General features: G+C 42.6%; 1 protein-coding gene across 2 annotated transcripts; it reads left to right on the top strand.

The window, feature by feature from the left end:
• Window positions 1-17,362: 17,362 nt before the first annotated feature.
• On the top strand, window positions 17,363-18,095 carry LOC135707181 (protein CutA homolog). 2 transcript variants are annotated; one of them, XM_065228931.1, is made up of 3 exons: window positions 17,462-17,497; window positions 17,580-17,606; window positions 17,696-18,094. In XM_065228931.1, exon 3 carries the CDS (start codon window positions 17,706-17,708, stop codon window positions 18,063-18,065), a length of 360 nt encoding a protein of 119 aa, XP_065085003.1. In that variant the 5' UTR covers window positions 17,462-17,497; window positions 17,580-17,606; window positions 17,696-17,705; the 3' UTR covers window positions 18,066-18,094. The 2 variants fall into 2 exon arrangements, with proteins under 2 accessions (XP_065085002.1, XP_065085003.1); XM_065228930.1 differs by lacking the exon at window positions 17,580-17,606 and having other exon boundaries at window positions 17,363-17,497; window positions 17,696-18,095.
• Window positions 18,096-20,237: the final 2,142 nt, after the last annotated feature.

Raw genomic sequence — 20,237 nt, 5'->3', positions numbered from 1 at the left:
CTGGTGACGTCGATTTCATCGGCCGTGGGATCCACGTCAGTCAGAGGTCCATCTGGATTGAATAGAGGCGTTCCATCCAACCAAGACGGAGATGGCACAGCGGAAATAACCGCCAGTGGGCTCGAGCAGCAGACCGAATGAAACATTGCCCCACCCAGGACAGGCGGAAGTATTCCACCCATCAAAGGCAGGGGTGATCCAACAGGAGGACGTACATTTAGGCAAGTTTGCGGATGATTGATCCCGTCAGCGAAGTCATTAGCTGGTTGTGAGCGGGTAACCCTGCTTGGCTCCGGTTCAGTGGTTGAAAACCGTGTCGATTGGGATCGAATTCCACCAAGGGGAGGTGAGGGCTTTTCGTCGGTCGTGAAAACTACATTGAACGGTTTGTTGGGTCCAGAATGAAACAGATCCCCACCAGGGGCAGGCGGAGGCATTCCGCCAACCCAGGGCAGGGATGTCCCATCGGTGTTGGGATCGATGATTGCATTTGGCGTACAGGTGGTGTTGATGCTGATGAGCTCCGATACGGTCATTTTCAATGTTGCATGAGACAGAGCCCCACCAGGAACAGATGGAGGTATTCCACCCAACCAAGGCAGGGATGTCCCAGCAACGGAAGAAGAGATGTCAAACGACGTGTTCAGTGGCTTGCGTCCCTCGGAGTCCTTCGGGGAATGGGCGTAGCATCCCTTGTCCGTCCCGATATCTTGATGATGCTTCGTTTCTTCTTGATCCTTAGGGGAATAGGTGTTTCCACCCTTGTCCGTCCCTCTTCCAGTTTCCATCCGGTACCGGGGGGTTACCGTTAGTTCCGGTGTGGGAAAGGCTTCCGCACCAACGGGGCCCCGACTGCCGGGGGCTATCACTGGGTTCTTCTTTGGGTTCTTCGTCCACGAGCCACAGGGGTGGTCCAGCAGTACCGGTGTGGGAATGACGTCCGCACTGCAGGTGCCCCGTGTACTTGAGGCACTATGGTTTTCATTCGATCTGTTCGGGTGCGGAGGGGTGTCCGAAGATTCCGGTGGAGTTTTGGCTTCCAGTTCAACGGTGCCTCGGTTGCCCGGGACAGAAGTCGAACTAGTTTCGTGGTGGTTCGTAGCTTGCGGTGATTTAGGTGTTCGAATGGCCATTAGAGATATCCAGTGTCAGGCGGTGGTCGGTGGCCGTTGAACGGAAGCAGCAACTTCCGTTCAAACGGTATCAGGTGGTTCCGGAGATAACCGAAGAGACTTCGGTATCATGGGAGGCTGGGTTATGTGGAGTGGCCGTATCGGAGGACTGAGAACGTTACTCGGTCGTTTGGAGGATTTTGGCGTGTTGGTAATTGGTAGCGGCGTATCGACTCTGGCATTTGGGTTCGGACTGAAGTCAGGGGTGATCGTCCTGTCACTGGCGTTCCCCGGTGATGTGGATCTATCGCTGGTGACGTCAATCACTTCAACCAGGTTGAAATCCAGTGAATTTCTGGGTGTGACTGGCGAGGAGACTGTAACAGGAGTCTTAGCCGTAGGTGTGCCCGGTTCGGCGGTTTTGGTTTCCGAGGTGGGCACATATGCGGTGGTTACAATTTTCTTTCCTACGCTTGATTTGGTGCTGGGTTTTTCGGCAAACGTATTTATAATCTTTTTACTGCCCGTTGCTACTTGCAACGGAGCGGATGTGGCCTTCGGCCTTTGCGATAGCGGTCTCTGGGGAGCCGGTACCGGAGGGGACCGACCGGACGTTTTCATGGCTGCCTCAATCTGTTGTAGTTTTGTTTGAGTGGTAATCTGGGTAGCCACGAGGGCCTTGATGGACTGCTGAAAGTTATCGTTCATCTGCAGCATCTGTTGCTGCATCATTGCGAAAAAATTCTCTAGTGGCGGGTTAGCAGGTGGGGTGTCAATCGTGTTATTGGAGTTGTCAGAATTCCTTATGGCAAGCGCAGCCTTGAGCTGGGCGATCTCCGTGTCCCTGTCACGAACCGCATTGGCAAGGTCTTCGATTTTCCTGCTCATTTCTGCTAGAGTTCCCTCCAGGCTGGCCGAGGCGACACCCGAAAAGGAGGTAGCCCCATGGCTTTGGTCATATAACCTTCTCGCCTCAGGATATGACAGATCTCTGTCCACCTTGAGCTTCTGTATATCGTTTTCCCTGCAATAACTCGGGCATGCTCGGTCGGATATTGAGTGCTCATCAGTTTTGCAACGGGGACAGAACTTTGGGTTGTTGCACGATCTGTCCTCAGCGATCGGATGATCGCCGGAACACTTCCCACAGATCGGCTTGGCTGACCTACAGCGCATTCGTGTATGTCCGAAGGCCCAGCAGTTGAAACATTGCATGGGCGACGGATAATATGGCCGGGTACGACAACGGAGGAAACCAAAATCGATGTATTCGGGGAAGCACGTGCCCTCACATGTGAGTATGAGGGTTGGTGTGTTCACCCTACCGCCGTTAGCCCTGCGCGTGATTCGTCGGACGTCTTTGACACCTTGTTCGCTTAGGTCCTGGAGCAGAACATTTTCGGTATCATCGACCACATCACGGCAGCTTACTACGCATCTCGTAGAGTTGAGCGAGGGATGGGGTATCACCTCAACTTTCATACCGCATTTAAGTTGCTTCATCTGCAGCAGCCTTTCGTATTGGTGAGCACTCCTAACCTTCAGTGCGTAGGTGGCTCCTTGCGCCTCTTTGAAAGCACCTTCTATTTGTCCTCCTGCAATACGCTGTACATCCCTGCGAATATCAAAAGGTCGATTCGGCAATTTTTGACGTGGATCTCCTAGCCCTTGCAGACGTAGGATTTGCACCGTACCGTAATTCCCCTGCGGGTCCATAAAGGGTGGTAACCTTGCTCCATTACGTCCTCCTACGCCGTGTCGATAGCCGCCACCCGGATCCGGTTGGTCCCCCCATGATGGAGGGCCCCCCATAGAAGTCGCCATTAGGGCGACCCCAACCCAGCCTCCCAAATAAAAATCTCTAGCAGCTCACCTGGCTTCTGATGACGTTTCGGTGAAAAGCGCTGCAGCGATGAATTGACAGCGATATATATCGCGGTCAGACGACAAAAATCACTTCACTGGTCCCAGAGGAAAGTTTTTTGAATTAAATCGCCCACTAGGGCCACCGCAATCAAAGCACCGATACTAATAGCCCGTGTGGTGAGAGGAGAGAGGCTCAACTCTTAAAATACCACAGCACTGTACACACACGAACGGGATCTTCACCACGGGGTTCGCACAGCCGTTTAATTCGCGTAAAAAACACCTTTTTGATTAACGCTAATTACAGCGATTAATAACTACAAGTTAAAAAAACACTACGGTTCACTAGTTAAAATCAAAACAACAGTAAAATTGGACGATTAAAACGGAGTGAAAACAAACTTAGCTTGTCTGTATGAGAGCCAGCTCATTGAGGTTGAAAAGTGGAACTGTTAAATGTCAAATTTGGTCTTAAAAATGTTACACACTTAATTATTATTGTTGTTAAAAATGGGTAAAAACAGACCGAAAATTATCATTACATATAGAAACCGTATCTACCCAACTGGACTAAAAAGTTTTCAATGTTTTCACGATAACCTTTTGATATTTTCAATACATAATAACCAACGGAAAAAGAAAGACCAATACCAAAAGGAAATTACCTGTTCGAGTGCCATTTTACAATGTCTACCCACTAAACTACCCACTACCCACTAAGCTTTAACGCTAACAACGTGTGTGTGCTAACAACAATATTGTGCAGTAGTTTAATCGAAAATCTGAAAACAATTGTTTGTGATACTATGGATCATAGGAGCATCGTGTTACTTTTTGATCCAAAAGAATCTCAAGTAGTCATTGCAACAAAAGCATTCGAATTTATCAAGAAAAAATATAATATTGATCTTGCCAAAGAAGAACAACTTCTTAAAAAGTTGAAGTACGTAGCACAACATTTTTACAATGCGTGGCAAAAGGCTCACCGCCTACAAGAGCGCTTTGAGAAATACAATAAGGATTGGCTCGATAGTCATTTGGAACTTGCAGAGTACATCGCAGAGACACCTTCAACGTCAACTGGCCATGATGGACGCGGACGTCAACAAAAACAGTTTGATGAGCTTAGTGATAGAAGTAAGCGAAAGAAAACCGATGAAATATTTGGCGGTAATGTTGGCACTATAGAAAGGGCTCTTTTATTCACAAGACAAATTGCGTATAGACATGGGGATTCAAATATGGTGAATACGAATACGATACACCCAGCTTATTTGCGGCATCTCGGAGAGAGAGGTTAGGGTTTCGCTTGAAACTACCGGCAACTCTCTTTGTCGTCTCAGCGGCTTCCGGTTTTCGATTTCCCCCCGATCCAGACTTCCTGGCTGTCGACAAACGTTCCCCAAACACTTTAATTACATTTGTAACGGTTGATTTGGCAACTTTTAGCGATTTTGCCAACTTTGCGTGCGAGTAGCTCGGATTTACGCGATGCGCGAGCAAAATTTTGATACGCTGCTCTTCTTGCTTGGACGGCATTTTGACAACTGAAGAGTGAATTCCAAAATCAAAATAGGAGCAACATTCTACACACACACACCTTCAAAATGAGGGGTGTTCAGGTTTTTTAAATGCAAAATTGAAAGAAATACGTCAAGTTGATATTGACCAAATTTTGACCGTATCACCCTTTAGTGCTTTTAAGCAGCTGGGGTATGGATGGCTCAACAGGCTATTCACAATACAACCAAGCGCTATCAACGCCAAATCAAAAAGATAACAGTGACGTCTTTTCAGTGACAACTTCTCCTATACAACTTTATTATAAGAACAACAAGAAAAACATTTTGTGGCATAATTTAACACCCCAAAGCATTCGGTTCCGTAGGCCAATTATGCTGGAATTTATCAAAGAGTCAAAAGAGATGGTGCTTAACACCAAGAGATATATTGAAAATCAAATAAGTCAGCTTGTTCCAGTAAAAATCCAATTATCGAATGGTGAATATGTTTTGGTTGATTTTATTTTCGTTATGAGTATGATCGACGGCAAAGTTCTTAATTATGTAACTGATACTTCTTCCATGTCCAACTGTCCAATTTGTGGAGCTACTCCGAATGCAATGAGTGATATAGAGGTAATATTTTTTTTCAAATTTAAGGGCCATAAAAATAACAATGTTTTTTTTTATACTTTACAGAAGTTTGAAGCAGGATACGATTCGAACGAAGATGCTCTGCATTACGGCATATCTCCACTGCACGCTTGGATGCGATTTTTTGAGTGTTTATTACATATTTCCTATAGGATGGAAATTAAAACGTGGAAGATCACGAAGGATTTATAGGCCAAATATATTGAACGGAAAAAACTCGCTGATTGCTCATAGACGTAATAGAAAATTCAGAATAGCATTTATGAAAATGTAACAGATATACCATGCAATATTATTAGCTTAGAATGATGGTCGTAAAGCCAAATACAGCTATTTATATGATTAAATCAGTCATCTAGGTACCTTTTGCATCTGGTCAAGGTAGTGGAAGGTGCCGTTAGGTATACTAATCGATTAAAAATCTGCCTACCTATTAAAAAACGGGTAGAGAACAAGTAGTAGTATACCTGAGAGTGTACATTAGAACTGTCAATTTCCTTTTGACAGTTTTGAAATTATGAGGCATAAACAAGGATACAATTAAACCCTTGTATCCTATTTAACTTCCATTCTCAAGTAATTCGCGGATAAAGTCATTGTTTACGTTTGCGACATTGACTCTTATGAAAGAAAAGCTGATATATGATTGCATGATCAGTAGTAGAGATGGTCGGGTATGGAAATTTCAATACTCGAACCCAACCCGTACCCGACTCATTAAATTTTCAAGAACCCGAACCCGATCGATTAAATTTTATAAAACCTGTACCCGACCCGAACCCAACAAATCATAAACGCGAACCCGATCCAAAATATTCAGCTAAAACTGAAATTTTCGATATGCTGTTCAAAAATTAAAACTATTTAACAACATATTTATTTTCGAGTCATCATTCGTATTCAGTATTTTACAGAATAAAGGAGTGAATATGAGAGTAAACATTAATTACCGGTAGGCCAAAAACGCTTATTAATGTGAACGAATGTCAATGTACTCAAAGTTCCCGGTGTAAGGTGTGTTTTAATGTGGCTCCTGTCACTGAAAAAGTTCACTCATCCGAAGTGGATGAAGCTGGAATAGCAAGTTTCTTCAACCGGTGGAAACTAACAATTTTAAATAGGCTCACTACTTGACTATCCTATTGGTCTCAAGCAAATCGATTAACGTACCCCATTCTAGCCTAAATTCTTGTACTACACTATACTTGTTGATTTTGATTTTGTCCTCAGTATGATAGACGGAAAAGTCTTAACTTATATCACTGGAAATTTGTCGATGCAGAATTGTCCAATATGTGGGGCAACACCAAATGTAATGAATGATGCAGAGAAATTCGAGGAAGGATTTATATCAAACGAAGAAGCCTTGCATTACGGCATATCTCCACTCATGCTTGGATAAGATTTTTCGAATGCCTTTTGCATATTGCATACAGAATGGATATCAAAAAATGGAAGGTAACGAAACCGTTCAAAGAACTATATGAACAAAGAAAAAAACATGTGACGACACAGCTTTACGAAAAATTTGGAGTAAGAGTAGATCAACCACGATCGGGTGGAGCAGGTACCAGTACTACAGGAAACGTTTGTCGAAGAGCATTTGTAAATCCCAAGCTGAAGAAAAAAAAAGACTTTTTCTTCCGCTATCCAAAAAGCCTCCTCCATCAGAACTGGAGCCGCTTCCAGTAGTTTCATTGTATGGCAAATTGTAGTACGCCAACGAGGGTCAGAGCGCGTCCATTGCAGCAATGGACGCAAAACGTGGTCAGCACTCACACACTCATCACGAAACGGTTGCTTTCCAAAGTCGACGACGCATCGACCGAAAGAACTGCTGATGGAGAACAATGAGGAGGACCACACAATGGTTGCTGCCGAGAAAACAGACGATCGCGTAGCACACATTCAGAGTGGCCTGCTTTTGTCGACAGCCGAGTGAACACTGAAAGAAAGTCAACATAAACAATTGAAAAAATATCAAACCCATCATGCAAGAAAACGATCAAGAGTAGAAAATTTACATGATGTCTTTATTCGTGCCATTCATGAATCGGACCCACTGATCAGTTCCATTTGGATGGCAAAAAGACAACAGAAAAAAGTATCCCTGGATTATCCCGACATCGTGAAAAGTTTCATGATATTTGAAAATTCTGTAAGTGATTCAGTAGTCGATACTAATAACTTCAATGCCTTGGAGGAACTTATGAAAGCAGTCGATGAAATTGAAGAAGAATTTGTTCATGATGATATTGTAACAGAGGAATAAAAAGAAATTCATTGAAACATATTTGATTTTGATTATTGTATCATGGCTTTTTGTATTTTTTTACAGAAGATTTGTTGAAAAAAATAAACATATTTCCAAAAAAAAAAGGTTTATTTTTTTATTTTTTACGGTATTTCCCCCAATAAAATCATGGTAGGTTGTCTTTGTTCAATAGATTTTATTCTCTGAAAACAAGCTTGAAACTGTAATCGTTATAAAATCGTAAAAATTAAATTTTAATTAATCAAAAGTTAGGCCCTTTTCAAAAGTTGGTCGTGAAAATGTTGAAAAGTGATAACGCACACCTAATATTGATGAAACAAAGCAAGAATAATAGCAGAAATTGTGAAAAAATGGTAGAAATATTTTTGACCGCCTGGTTGTATGAAAATGCCCCATAGTGGCTTGTGACTACACTGATACAAAATCCATTGGCAAAAATACTATATTGCTGGTTTAAATTAAATACCCTCACCAATAGATTTGTGCAGAAAACAATTTCATTTAATTTTACTATTATTTCTATCAAAATTACTATGCATTTTGAGCAAGCATAGTAGTTTCGTCAGAATCATAGTAAATTGTTTTACATTCGTAGTCAACTATACTGAATTTATAGTAGATTTAACAGTAATAAGCGCGGTTATATTGATAATAAGTGTTTTCTGCAAAATAGTATTTCTAACTATGATCCTTGTTTCAGTGTATGGCATTACCAAACACTCCCGGGTAACTCGCGACTCTGGCGTTGAACCACACGGCTGCTCCTGCACTACAGTGTGCCCGAAAACTTGCGGCGCGGGCTGCAGACAGTGTTGTTGCAGCTTTGAGAGAATGGCCGATCTGGTGGCGTTCATCAGCCACATACGGCTCAGCAGGCGTTGCTGGCTCGTTTGGCTGGCAGGCGTCTTCCGTCGTTGACGGCATCGGCTGACCGGGGCATGGCCACCTTGGTCGAGCCGAGATGGGACCCTCCTTGGCAGTTAAGGCCACCGGCCTGAGGGAATCGTCCCTGACGGACGATCGGGGATCATTTGCGATTAGGCTCGGAAGCCATCTTGACTTCCGAGTCGAGTCGTGTGAGACCGTTTTATTTACAGTACGAGGTCCTGAACGGAGAATTATATATGAATCAAATTCTAAGTTTAAAAAATTAGAATATTCATAACTTCAGTATCATTGATGACCAATAGCTTTTAAAGTAATTAAAGGTGAATTAATTTCATCTATTAAATATAATAAACGTAATGAAGGAAAAGCAATAAATATTAAAATTACTGCGGGTAAAATTGTTCAGATAATTTCAATTGTTTGTCCATGTAGTAAATATCGATTAGTAAATTTATTAAAAAATAATATAAATATAATATAAGCAATTAATACAGTAATTATAATTAAAATTAAAAGAGTATGATCATCGGAGAAACCCGAAAAACATTTTTTTTTTATAGCAAGTGAGTGGAAGTAACCCTGTTAAAAACATCTCGGCTTCCGCCCACATTGCGTTTGGGCCTTAAGAGACGTGAAAGAGCATTTTAAATCGTGCAACACATTTCATTCTCCTTGTGATGGAGAGCTGTCACTCCACTCTCTTTTGCTTTTCCGAGAATATGCTTTTTCTATAGCTTTAGCGCTGTAGAATACCTTGCATACGAAGTAGATTTTATACGCCTTTAAATTAATTATTTTTCTAAGCGTAAACAGACGAGTGGTTAAGACACGGTTCGCGTAATCCCAGCGTCCTTGGTTCGATTCCAGTCTGCTCCGTTTTATATTATGTCATGGGAACAAATCCAAACTCCGGAATGAGAAAAATGGCTCATGAATTTCATGAACAATAGCGTATTTTCATGTTATGAAAATACACCATGAATAATATTCATCATATCATGATTTATTTTTGCGTAACGCAGCCAAGATTCATCCGAGTGGATATCATGAGCTAAATTCATGAATTTACCTATTAGCTTTTAGAAAAAAACCAAAATTAAAATAAATGGAATAGAATCGAAACTTTACGATCATTAAATCCATACTTTGACCACCAGACTATCAGTGCTTCAATATGATAGAAGGCAATAGGCGTATAAGAGATACCTATGTATTGCGTTTTATGAACACCAGGTAACGCTTGTAGCGGTCATGATTCCGCTGCATTATTAAATCATTAAGTTCAATCACGAAATCATGAATCATTGTTATGTTTTCAAGGAATGGCAAATTTCATGATGAATCGGATTGGTTCCCGTGTTTTTTTTTTTTTTTTGTTAATTACTTTATTTGTACAGGCTCAATCGAATAAACTTTACAGAGCCAAGTTATCATTTTCTTTATACATTATGAATGTCTTAAATCTAAAATTAAAGGATTGGAACCGATTACTCGCGGTCTTCTCGAGGTTATTGGATGACAATTGTTTGGATCGGGAGAGGGAAAAGGAGATTTGGAATATGATTCTAAAATTTCACTATTTCTAAAACATATACTTAATCCTATCGACGTTATATCAACTCTGTAATTATACAATTATTACAGAAACAAATCTACAAAAAAAAAATACACACACACATACAAAACACAAACTAAACACAAGGTTAATCAAACTTACAATCTATGGTTAATATTCTTCAAGAAAACATATATGAGTTGCATAAACTCCAGATCGCGTCTTGCCAAAATATCCCGAACTGGAACATTAGGTTGTCTACCTCGAGCCCGAAGGGAATCGTACAACTCGGATCTGACTCCACGGTGCTCAGCACATGACCAAATAATGTGATCTGCGTCCTGGTAACCTTGTCCATATTCACAGAGATTACTGTCCCCCAGCTCAACACGGAACAAGTGAGCGTTTAACGAGTAGTGATTGGACATGAGGCGAGACATCATACGAATGAAGTCTCGACCCACATCCAACCCCTTGAACCAAGGACACTTCGACACCTTAGGGATGATTGAATATAACCATCGTCCCAAACTCCCTTCACTCCATTTATTTTGCCAGCTGGCGAGTGACTGTTGACGATAAATGAAGAAAAATTCGTCGTAGGCGATTTGTCGATCGTAAATATCGCCTTCCATAGCGCCCACCTTTGCAAGCGAGTCCGCCTTCTCATTGCCCGGAATCGAGCAATGAGATGGGACCCATGCAAAGGTGATGACAAAAGATCTTAAAGATAAAGCACTTAGAATCTCTCGTATTTTCATGAGAAAATACTAGGAGTGCTTTACCGGCCTCATGGAGCGAATAGCCTCGACAGAACTGAGACTATCCGTAAAAATAAAATAATGATCTGGTGCAAGTGAGGCGATCGTTGCTAGCGTATAATGTATTGCCGCCAGTTCCGCAACATATACGGAACAAGGAGCATGAAGCATTCGAGAGGCGCTATGAAATTCGTTATAAATACCAAAACCAGCGGACGCCTCTATTAGTGATCCATCTGTGAAGAACGATCTTGCGGAATCAACTTGGCCAAACTTTGCAGCGAAAATTGACGGAGCAATCATGGAACGATGATGCTCTGGGATTCCGCGAATCTCTTGCGTCATCGATAAATCAAAATGAACAGAATTGTCGAAGTCGGAGAAGCAAACACGATAGGGATTATGCTGAGAAGGGCTGACATCCTGTGTTATGTACACGTAGTACAATGACATAAAACGAGTTTGCGGGTTTAGCTCAAGAAGCTTCTCAAAGTTTGCAATCACCAGTGGGTTCATAATTTCACAACGGGTGAGGAGCCTGAGGGATAATTCCGAAAACCGATCAGAGAGTGGCAACATGCCCGCTAACACTTCGAGACTCATCGTATGAGTCGAGTGCATGCATCCTAATGCAATACGAAGACAGCGATACTGGATCCGTTCCAGTTTGATGATGTGCGTTTTAGCCGCCGACTGGAAGCAAAAACTACCGTACTCTAAAACCGATAAAATCGTTGTCCGGTACAACGTTAGAAGATCTTGCGGATGGGCTCCCCACCACGTTGCGGTAATTGTTCGGAGAAAATTGATCCTTTGTTGGCATTTCCGCTTCAGATACTCAATGTGGGATCTCCAGGTGCATTTTGAATCGAACCAGACCCCAAGATATTTGAAGGACATAGAATGAGTGATCGGTTTACCCAAAAGTTGAAGCTTTGGTTGTGCTGGGCTATGCTTCCTAGAAAAAACGACCAACTCAGTTTTCTCCGTGGAGAATTCGATACCTAGCTGGATAGCCCAAGTAGACAAATTGTCTAAGGTATCCTGTAAGGGTCCTTGCAGGTCGGCCTCTCTGGGTCCTGTCATAGACACTACTCCGTCATCTGCAAGTTGTCTCAACGTGCAGTTGTCCCTTAGACAATTGTCAATTTCTCTGACGTAGAAATTATACAGAAGGGGGCTTAAACATGAGCCCTGGGGGAGACCCATGTAGCTAAATCGTGAAGCTGTAGAGTTTCCATGAGAAAAGCTCATATGTTTCTCTGACAGCAAATTGTACAAAAAGTTATTAATTAATGGAGAAAGGCCACAAGCGTGGAGTTTGTCTGAAAGGACTTCCACCGATACTGAATCAAAAGCCCCCTTAATATCCAAGAAGACAGAAGCCATTTGCTCTTTTTTAGCAAAAGCCAACTGGATTTCTGTGGAAAGCAACGCGAGACAGTCGTTCGTTCCCTTGCCCCTACGGAAACCAAATTGAGTATCTGAGAGTAGGTGGTTCAACTCAACCCATTTGTCCAGGCGAAAAAGGATCATTTTCTCCAACAATTTTCGAATACACGATAACATCGCAATGGGACGATACGAGTTGTGATCTGACGCGGGTTTTCCAGGCTTTTTAATGGCTATAACTCTCACCCGCCTCCAATCATCCGGAACAATATTTAGCTCCAGAAACTGACCAAACAAGTTCAACATGCGCCTCTTAGCGACGTCTGGGAGGTTCTTCAACAAGTTGAACTTGATTCTATCAGCCCCCGGAGCCGAATTGCCACACGAAAGGAGCGCGAATGAGAGCTCCAGCATTGAAAAAGGCTGGCTGATCTCGTCTACCGAATTCGTCGTTTCGCGAGGAATCATCTGTGCCGGCACAGAATCAGGACATACTTTTCGCGCGAACTTGAGAATCCAACTATCCGAGTACTCCTCGCTCTCGTTGTTTGAAGACCGGTTACGCATCCTTCGCGCCGTGTTCCAAAGCGCATTCATCGACGTTTCGCGCGATAAACCGTCCACGAATTGCCGCCAGTATCCGCGTTTCTTGGCTTTGATGAGGCTCTTGAGTTCGCGTTCAAGAGCCGAGTACGCTTCGAAATGTACGGGTGTTCCACGTTTCCGGAAAAGCTTAAACGCGTCGGACTTTTTACGATAAACCTCAGTGCATTGCTGGTCCCACCAAGGGGAAGGAGGTTTCCTACGGAAAGACGTTCCTGGAACCGGCCGAGTTTGAGCTTGAAGCGCGCTGTCCAAGATCAGATTGGAGAGGAAGTTATATTCCTCCAACGGTGGAAGCCCTTCTACCGACGTTAGGGCATCTTCTATCACATTTTTGAACTTTGTCCAATCGATATTACGGGTAAGATCGTACGCGACGTTAACGGGTTCCGACGGATTGAACCCACTGGCAACTGAAACTTTGATCGGCAAGTGATCACTACCGTGGGGATCTTGGATCACATTCCACGTGCAATCCAACGATAATGAGTTAGAGCAAAGTGTGAGGTCTAATCTGCTTCCATTCGAGGATGGGCCAGCCAAACGTGTTACTTCTCCATTGTTAAGAATTGTCATATTAAAGCTGTCGCAGAGGTCATATATCAAAGTAGAACGGTTGTCATCATACAGTTCCCCCCAGCCTGTACCGTGGGAATTAAAATCTCCCATAATCAACCGTGGAGCAGGAAGTACCGAACAGATATCTGAAAGTTGTTTTCGATTAACAACGGCTCTAGGAGGAATATAAACAGAAGCAATACAAAGGCTCTTACCTTTAATAATAGCCTGACATGCGACAACTTCAATACCTGGAAATTGTGGAAGATTCACTCTATAGAAAGAATGGCACTTTTTGATCCCCAAAAGTACCCCTCCTCCACGCGAATCCTCACGATCCAGTCGAATAATGTTAAAATCATAAAAAGGAAGATCGATATCTGAAGAGAGCCAAGTTTCACAAAGAGTAAATGCATCACAATCATTATTGTGAACTAAAAACTTAAAAGAGTCTAATTTAGGAATAAGACTTCGACAATTCCACTGTAGAATAGTGATCAAATCCCCGACCTCGTTTGGAAAATTATCCATCGAAGGAAATGATTGCTGCAATGAGGGGCCACTTCAATGTCAATTGCTTCAAGAGGGTCTTCACAGAAGGAAGCATTGCCAGAACAATGCTTTTGAGAGGATCAGAAATATTCAGGTACTTGAGAATATCGTCCACAATTTTATCAAATGAGAACAACCCAGATGAAGAAGGGGCTTCTGTTCTTAAAAATGGGCCATCAGGGGTTTTTGATGTCCCCGGGAGAGATGGAAAATTCTGGTTATAGTCAGTTCTGCGGAAACCAGGAGGAGTTGAAACTTCCTTTTTTCCATCACTCCTTGATTTGGGCAAGCTGATTTGGGGTTCCTTATCTGCAACTTTCCGCGAACGGATGCGTTTTCGTTTCCGTGCAGAACCTTCCGGAAAACTGAAAGAAACTCCCTCCTCAGCCAAGTCAGAGTCAGACTCGTCATCAGACAAAACAGCAAAGGGATTTTTGTCGTTGGTTGATGGTGTGGCTGTTTTTAGCATTGCTGCAAAAGACTGCCTGGAACGCTCCTTAAGAGAGCGTTCTAGTTTCTCCCCGCGTTGTTTGTACGCCGGGCACGATGAGAGACCATGAGGAGTTCCCTTACAGTACACGCATTTTGGTGCAGTGACTGTGCAGGCGCCATCCTCGTGCTTCTCCCCGCATTTGGAACAGCGTGCCTTGCTGCCACAGTGAGAGGCCGTATGTCCCAACTGTTTGCAATTTTGGCAGTTCATGACCCGAGGAACAAACAAACGCACAGGTAGCCGAAGTTTTCCCAACTCGATGTAGTGAGGAAGGGCTGAACCAGAAAAGGTCACCCGAAACGAGTCTGTGGGGGTAAAGCTCTTTTTACCCTCGCTGAAAGATACTGAGTTCAGTTTCTGGACTTCCAGTATCTCAACCGTGGGAAGCAAGGGGTTCTTGAAACGGCCAACCGCTTGCTTCGCCAAGATCTCGGGGGTCAGACTCGCTTCGGTGACCACACCTTCGATCTCCACATTACGAGCTGGGATGTACACTCTATACTCGAGTGTAAAGAGCTGGGAGGCAGCAATCTCGTTAGCTTGTTTCAGGTTAGAGACGACAACGCGAAGTTTATTGTACCTCACCTTCGAGATTTCGGTCACGGCCGAGAACCGCTTCGTCAGATCATTAGTAATTTGCATTACATTCAAAGGTTTCTTTTTGGGCTGAAAGTAAACAACCCATGGGCCAGTCGAGTCTTCTGGGTAGGCTCGCGATCGGGGGCTTATCTGTCCCTGTCCATTACCAGACTGAGATGACGAAGCAGGGATGGCATCATCTGATTTCTTGGATGACAGACGTTTTCGACCCTTCTTGCTATCGCGTGGCAAAGTGGTGTCATCTTCCGACAAAACGTCCATTTCGTCTTCCGACAAAATGTCCATTTTGCCGTACTAGTGGGAGCGAAAAACGCTCTACCACTGCAACGATAATCAAAATTACTCGGACACAATACACGAAGAAAAAAAAATACTAACACAGAAACACAAACTTAAAATTTAACAGATGGGAGAAAGAAAGAAACAAGAAACAAAAACTTATCTGATAATCCTATACTACTACCACCGAGCGTTTACACAGCAGCAGCGGAGCGATGCGCAGCTTGGATGATCTTCGATCCGCGTATGCGGGCGGTCTTCGTTGGTGTGTGCTTGTATGAAGCTCGGCACTCAGCTGAACACACGATGATGGATGAGCGGCTTGAATGTGGAGGCAGATGCTGACACTCGTTGACGATGATCCGTGTGCACAGGTATGCGTGACCACGCACCGATGGTGCGCAAAATGATTGGCGAATTGCCAATCGCAAAACCAATTATCGATGATGCCGAAAACACACTTTCTTCTCAGAAAAAAACTCACTTTTTGATAAATTTATCGGGAATTATGCCAGGAATCACTAAGCGAGAAAAACTGATTATTTACGTCAGATAATAGCGAGAAAACTTCCAAATTAACGGAGCGCGAAACAAGCCGACCGTACTTCTTGCTAGGACGCAGTGGTGTGTCGGTTCCCGTGTTGTATGGCATTATTATTTTTCATAAGGCAAATCAATTAATTTCATTCATAATTTGTCTGGCAAAAAGCCCAAGGTAATCTTATGAATATCGATAGTTTATTTCACTAAGTGTACCGTGGCGGATTAAACAACGTTCATGGACTTAGGATTTGTAATAAATTAAAGTTAGTTTGGGTGCTTAAATTCACAAATCGATTAGATCTAAAATATTATATTGAACAAACATGGTGCAATTCAACCAAGGGAGGTTATGGAAAAACTTCATTGCTAACGAGATAAATTACAATGATGTTGAGATATCTGCGCTCTTGCGTAAAATGAGCGATTTTAGGGGGACGAAGCGAAGTGGAGTCTGATGAAGTGGTGGAAGCCCTATTCCCCTTAAGGTTCTATTTACTTTGATGCATTTTTTTAAAAATAAAAAGCAGTTTTTTTCGACGCATTATTTTAGATTGCAAAAAGCTCGCGTCATTTTGTGTAAAATATCAAAAGGAATCGAATAGTGCGAGCTTTTTGCAATCTGAAATAATGCGTCGGAAAAAAACTGCTTTTGAAATTTTCCAAAAAGCATCAAAGTAAATTGAACCTTAAGAATATTTTAAAGCCCATCGATGTAGCACGGTTAGCACCAAAACTTGATGTTTCCGCCACTTCGGAAACAGTGTGCGCATGTAATGCAAATTGCGCCAGCGAGTTGGGCCTCAGATAAATAACCTAAGTTTAAAGATCGATGCTTTGAATGTGGTGGACTGTTTTGTATGCAAAACTACAATGGATTCAAGTTCTGTACAATTTTTTAACCCACCTTAATCCAAAATAGAATATTACACATTGACCTTAAAAAAAACTGCATTAGGAAAAAATCATCAAAATTGGTATTTTCCCACGCTATTGAACTCCATACAGACACTGTAACAAATATTTCATGAGTATCAAAATATTATACACCCAGCCTAAAGTTTGCAGTCATTCTCGTAAATCTCTAAGCCACGTCTCCCCCGATTGAAAAGTGCTACTCGCGTCATAACACCGTACATTACTCAATTGTGCTACACGTCTGTGCAGTGTACAGTTAGAACCATCAGTTCTAAAAATGAGTACAAGATACCCACTTAATGGGTACTCTGTAGTTTTCATAGCTATTCCACCCTTAATTCTGGGATATTTTGTGCAGAAATGCTAGTTTACGTACTAAACTAGCAATGTGGCTTGTCAAATTTATGAATTAAAAGCGAGACCAGACCAGACTTATTCGGAGAAATTCCTCTAGAGATCTAGATTCTCTTCGTCTGAAACGTTGACATTGTGATGACTTTGAGATATAATTTTCACTACCCGGTTCGTGATGTATGTGTTCCAGAGATTCTTTTTCAGAGGTCCAATCGTCTAAAAAATGATACAAAACTAATTAACTTTAAAATAAATGTAAAATGAGTTAAGAGGGTACATTAGTCAACGACTGATTTAAATCTTTTAAAGAACCCAGTGTCAAAAAATGTCTATACCATCACATTCCCCTTGAAATAAAGAGCAGTCGCTTCATACATGTTCTTGTGAATGAATTCCTTCGAAATGAAAGCAAAAACGCACGTGCGCGTGCGTTCATTCGTTCAGCAAGCTCCAAACGAAGCCATCCGTCAGTGAACCAAATGGTTTTGCCGGTAACAACAATTTGCATTTTGTTATTATTATCTGCCCTACTAGCAGTAGAAGGCACCTTTGCCACTATCAACACACACGGTGATTACTGTGTCATTGGAGAAAGGTGAGTCAGGAGGACAGTTGGGAGCGAACTTTGAACCGATCGGTTGTAAAGCTGTAAGTTTGCTTATTCATTTACGATCCAGCTCGAACAACAACCAACAGTGCCAAAAGTAATGCACCTCATCAGGATTGCAAGTTTCGTCAATCCCCTTGGCCGCGGTCACCTTCTAACCAGAACTTTGCCACTTCTCACTTGCAGAACGAGTACGATGTCTTCCGATTCGCAGCAGAAGTACGAAGCCGGAACGCACTCGATTGCCTATGTGACCACTCCGAATGCAAACTCAGCCAAAGAGCTGGCTCGGAAGTTGGTGGAGCGTAAACTGGCAGCTTGTGTGAACATTATCCCCGGACTGACCTCGATCTACGAATGGGAAGGTAAAATCAACGAGGATCAGGAAATTCTGCTGATGATCAAAACGCGCACGGCCCGGGTGGACGAGCTGAGTAAATTTGTCCGGGAGAATCATCCGTACAGTGTGGCGGAGGTGATTTCCGTTCCGATCGAGAATGGCAATCCACCATACCTGGACTGGCTGAGCAAGACTGTCACGGAGGCGAAGAAGTAGGTGAAAACAGGGTGGAACGATTTCTGTTGATATGCAGCGTGTCTTTGGATTGGTTTGGGATTTGTAAATATAATTATTATTTGATGCATTTTAACTTGCATTTTTTATTAACTATTAGAAATAGTGTAGTGTAACCGTTGATTGTGATAAATGGCTATGAAAAAAAAAACAACTTATAGCTGTAATATCGATCGTGGATAATACGCTAATCTCGAATTATCCTCGATTTTGATAAGCGCCATACCGTATTCTCGACCGTATTTCGGTATTATCCTGAATTTTAATCTCGGATTAAACTTTAATACCTAATCCGATTTCGACGTATTAGATAAAATCTGAGATTTCAAAAAGTATGCAGCCAAAACAACATCTACTCTCACCTCACGAGCAACAAAATGAAAGTTCAGTGCCAACATTTCAAAAGGGCAAAACTGCTTTCTGTATGAAATGGTCTCCGGCCATCTATTTCTCACGAATATGAGCTCACACATGCGAATTTGGGACACCATCAGGTAGTTTGTTTTCTCTACCAGCTGGCATCGTAATTTGCAATGAGTTTTTATTTGCGAGAAATCGGCAGTTGGAGTCATTGTTTACAAAAGCAGTTTTATTGCGAGGGAAGATTTGAAACGTTATGAACGGAGATTAAATTGTTTGATATACCTGTTAGATACACTCTTGAATACTGCAGACATTCCCAACGGAGATTCCAGTATGTCAGGTAAGTGATGATCTTTTAATTGTAAAATAGCATTTGCAGCTGTTTGCATTCCGTATTGTTTGCAGCTCCTGAAAATCCAACAGGCGGTTCGAACGAAGAGGTGTTATTCCAAATTTGACGAGGAACTTGACATATCACGAAGAGGTGACCGTTTAACTATTTCCAGTCCCCAGAGAAGAAGATACAGAGCTGTAAACCTGATCTTCCCGAAGGAATTTTTCTAATACATTCTAAAACCTGTGCAGAGAGTACCGCCCTCACAGCCACCACCGACCTTGTTGATACTGTTGATACGATTTGAACGACAGCACCATAAACGGTAGCTATGGACCAAGGCAAGTTTCTTCACCATCAACAAGGACACGCGGAAGCGCAACATGAACATTGGGTGATGGACGGACGCTGTAGTGCAACGACTAAGCACCGACATCAAAGATCTCAATGAAGTCTTCTGAATATTTTCTTAACACTTCAGGATGACTAGGTGTTATTCTGAAGATCATGAACTTTCCAACAATTCAAAGTCAGGTCTCTCAGATATTTTTTTTATGATACCAGGATGCTCAGAAATTAAGGATATCACAGATCTCAAGGAAGTCTTCTTGATGAAATAAATCGAAGCAACCCATAACTTTACATTACGCAGTGAACGTTTTGAGCCGTTTCAAATCCAACCCACACACTTAGATTTTTTCGCCGAGATGGGCACCACCGAACAGCTCGGCATTTTATTGTGCAGGTGAAAGGCACTGGAACGCGGTGAAACACTTATTGCCTTATTTGAGGGGCACATCGCAATGTCGTTTGGCGTACCGCAAAAATGAAAATTCGACGATACAAGGCTTTTCCGATGCTGATTGGGCATCTGACCACGAGGACAGAAAATCAACCACTGGGTACGTGTTCACCGCTCAAGGAGGAGCTATATCATGGAGCTGCAAGCGGCAACAAACCGTTGCTCTTTCAACTTGAGAAGCCAAGTACATGGCGCTGTCAACTAAACTACGCTTGCATGGCTTGTTCGAGGACGAAAAGCAGATCTTGATCCATAGTGCCATAGTTGTAGTCAAGAACGGAGGATACCACCCGAGGACAAAACAAATTGACATACGTCACCATTTCATTCACGATGCTTTTGAAAGAGGAGATATCAACGTGGCGTATGTTAGTACGAAGGAGCAGACTGCTGATGGCCTTCCGAAGCCGTTACCAGCTGCTAAATTAATTGCATGCCGTGAAGCGTTGGGAATTCAAACACCAATGGGTTGAGGAGGAGTGATGAAATAAATCGAAGCAACCCATGACTGTTTGTTACTACCAAGCAGGGTTGCTTCCACTAACTTGTTATAAAAAAATATTATTCGGAATTATGCAATCATTAGATGCAATAATGCTATGTTGTACTTGTTAGTAATAAGACGAGGGAGTAAAGAATGTGTTTGACTCATAAA

The sequence above is a fragment of the Ochlerotatus camptorhynchus genome, unplaced genomic scaffold (genome assembly GCF_037179485.1).
Source record: "Ochlerotatus camptorhynchus isolate MF236.1 unplaced genomic scaffold, CSIRO-AGI_Acam_v1.1 ptg000304l, whole genome shotgun sequence".
Lineage (NCBI taxonomy): Eukaryota > Metazoa > Arthropoda > Insecta > Diptera > Culicidae > Ochlerotatus > Ochlerotatus camptorhynchus.
Note: the sequence above shows the minus strand (reverse complement) of the source record. Positions and strands in the feature narration are given on the sequence as shown.